The 2,459-nt window shown below is 43.6% G+C and overlaps 1 protein-coding gene across 3 annotated transcripts in view; it reads right to left on the bottom strand.

Annotated features, from left to right (window-relative positions):
- The window catches only part of si:dkey-9k7.3 (circularly permutated Ras protein 1), a 19,250-nt gene that overhangs the window by 4,539 nt on the left and 12,252 nt on the right, over positions 1-2,459 (bottom strand). For all 3 annotated transcript variants that reach the window (XM_032499427.1, XM_032499428.1, XM_032499429.1), the window contains 4 exons: positions 2,088-2,239; positions 1,905-1,986; positions 982-1,109; positions 797-881 (listed from right to left, as the gene is read on the bottom strand). In XM_032499427.1, the coding sequence (XP_032355318.1) occupies positions 797-881; positions 982-1,109; positions 1,905-1,986; positions 2,088-2,239 (447 nt within the window). The remainder of the gene's footprint in view (positions 1-796; positions 882-981; positions 1,110-1,904; positions 1,987-2,087; positions 2,240-2,459) is intronic.

Here is a 2,459-nt window from a genome sequence, read left to right as displayed (position 1 = left end):
GGGGGGGGGGGGGGGGGGGATGCTCACCTGCGTCACAGAGCTCACAAAGTGTAAGTGAAGCAGACACAGAAGACACTCAGAATGACTAAGAGACAACAGTCACAGGACTGAGAGACAACAGTCACAGGAGAAGGGATATTTGTTGCTGAAAGCCGAGTGACTCAAGCTTTTCCCCTTCCCCGATCAAGTTGTGTTAATGTTTTGTCTCCGTTTTGAATATCTTCAAATGAACTACCAACGGAGTGTCAATGCTGTTTGACGCTGCACCGTAAATACCGGCCTGGCCCAAGAAGGACGGAGTAAAGTGGTGCCCGGAGGTAAAAAGGTAGGTCAGGTCATCCTTTCTTTCAACCTGGTGAACAGCATACAAAAGATGAGCTAACCAAGCAATTTACTGTGCCGCTCACAGGCCAGCGCCGACAGCTACCATAGAGAGTGGAATGTATCACTCAATGTATGAGTTTACATCGTAAATCAACCAACACACCTTCAACTTTGCCTTTTCCATTTTTTTTAAATTGTATCCCTCTTGCATGACATTTGCTTTTGTGACTTTTGGATCTCCAAGCGCCAAGCAAAATATAACTTGATTGATATTAATTTCAACTAAACGATGAACTGTGAATTTATACTTTATTCTAAGAAACGACGGAGCGTCGTTTTCGGTGTGCTTGGTCATCACTGCACCCCTGGTTACACTTTGATGTGAAGAATGTGTCAGCGCTCTCTCCACCCCATTGCTTAACGTTAAATATGTTCCACAGTGCAGGAAGTTGTACTCATGGATGTGTCTCACCCTTCCTCCAGTAGTGTCCGCGAGTCTCCCGATGTCAGCCAGGCGACAATCTGTCCCTTCAAAAGTCATGACTGATATTATGACTCTGGGAGAAGAACATACAGTACATGTTATTCTATTTCCATTTCAACGTTTGATTTAAGTAGATTTAGTTGCACATGCATCCGTAGCATGGCTATCCTCACCCACTCTCCACAGCCCGTTGAGCCAGTTGTCTGTAGAAATACGGAGTAAGGGGAGAGGAGGACAGAGAAGGAATTTGCTCCATCTCTCCCAGTCCGATGTTGGCTCTGCCATCGGTGCACAAGATCACCTGCAGAACACAGAAGGTAAGGAACTCCATGGCCCACAAGTCTCCTCGTCATATCAGTCAATAGCCAGTCTACATTGTTGTGTTTCAGCTCACTTTAAAGATGGGATACAACATTTCGGTAGCCTCTTTTTGATAAAGTGACGCCATTGAAAGCACAAACAATAGACTATGAATCAATCGAGTTTCCACGTTACATTATCGAAGCAAACAATTACATTTTTTTAAAATAGTGGTTTTTATTTATGTTGGTGATTGTTTCTTTAAAGATTTTTTGGGGCATTTTCCGGTCATTATTTTTGACAGGACAGATAAAGACATGTAAGGGGAGAGAGAAGGGGAATGACATGCAGCAAAGGGCCTCAGGGTGGAGCAAACCTCTAACCCTTTATATATGGGTGCCCGCTCTACCAACTGAGCTACCTGGGCGCCCAATTTAATTTTATTTAATTAACCTTTATTTAACCAGGAAGTCCCTTGAGATTGAAATCTCTTTTTCAAGGGAGACCTGGCCAAGACGGCACACCAGTTACAATATAAACAGAAATACAGCGGAGTCAAAATCACACATAGAGGAAAGGAACAGGTCACATGTGGCAGTTGCATTTTTTAATTACGTGGCATTTTAACATGGCCTTAAATTCATTTAATAGGACCAGATCATTTAGATGGAGCAAGTGATTCTTTCCAATGTCGGTGATTCTTTGCTTGTTGCTCCGTTTCATTGTTGCCCCTTTATCAAACTTTTACAAGGCCAAATGCTGGACTAACCCTGCAAAGTCCTTTAGACTCACTCACCTTGGACCCGGGGTACCTTGACGCCATAGCAACCGAGGCTAATGCTGCAGGACCAAGACACGTGGCCCCGTGTTCCCTCAGGCTGGATGTGCAAAAATGTTAAAAACAAAGATTAAAGTTCTGTACCACAGTGATGGTATAATAAGTATAAAAAGCATTTGACGTGCCGCCATCGTCACTTACTCTTTGACCCTTTGAACCAGTTGGTCGTGCGTCTCAGCGATACAGTGAGGGATGCTATAGGCCACGCTTTGTTGCCATATATGGTCGTAGTCGACCAACGCCCAGTCCCGGAGAGTGAGAGGAGTACTAGTACCATCGCCATATATTACAACCTGTAAAACAACATATGACGGGTTTTTAGGTATGGCAGTTATTATATTAGACTGTAAAAAGTATGGTTGCACCAAAAAAAGAAGGAAATATTCCTACAGAGCACAATAATCCAGTAAAGTAAACAGGAAGTCTTGCGTTGGCAAGACATGACAAGTCAATACTATATAATTATAGGAAATGCCTGGGTGTCTTGACTGTCAAAGACATGCTTGCCCCCCC

Source organism: Etheostoma spectabile, chromosome 19 (assembly GCF_008692095.1).
Source record: "Etheostoma spectabile isolate EspeVRDwgs_2016 chromosome 19, UIUC_Espe_1.0, whole genome shotgun sequence".
Classification (NCBI taxonomy): Eukaryota; Metazoa; Chordata; class Actinopteri; order Perciformes; family Percidae; genus Etheostoma; species Etheostoma spectabile.
The sequence above is the reverse complement of the archived record's forward strand: the minus strand, read 5'-3'. Positions and strand labels throughout refer to the sequence as shown.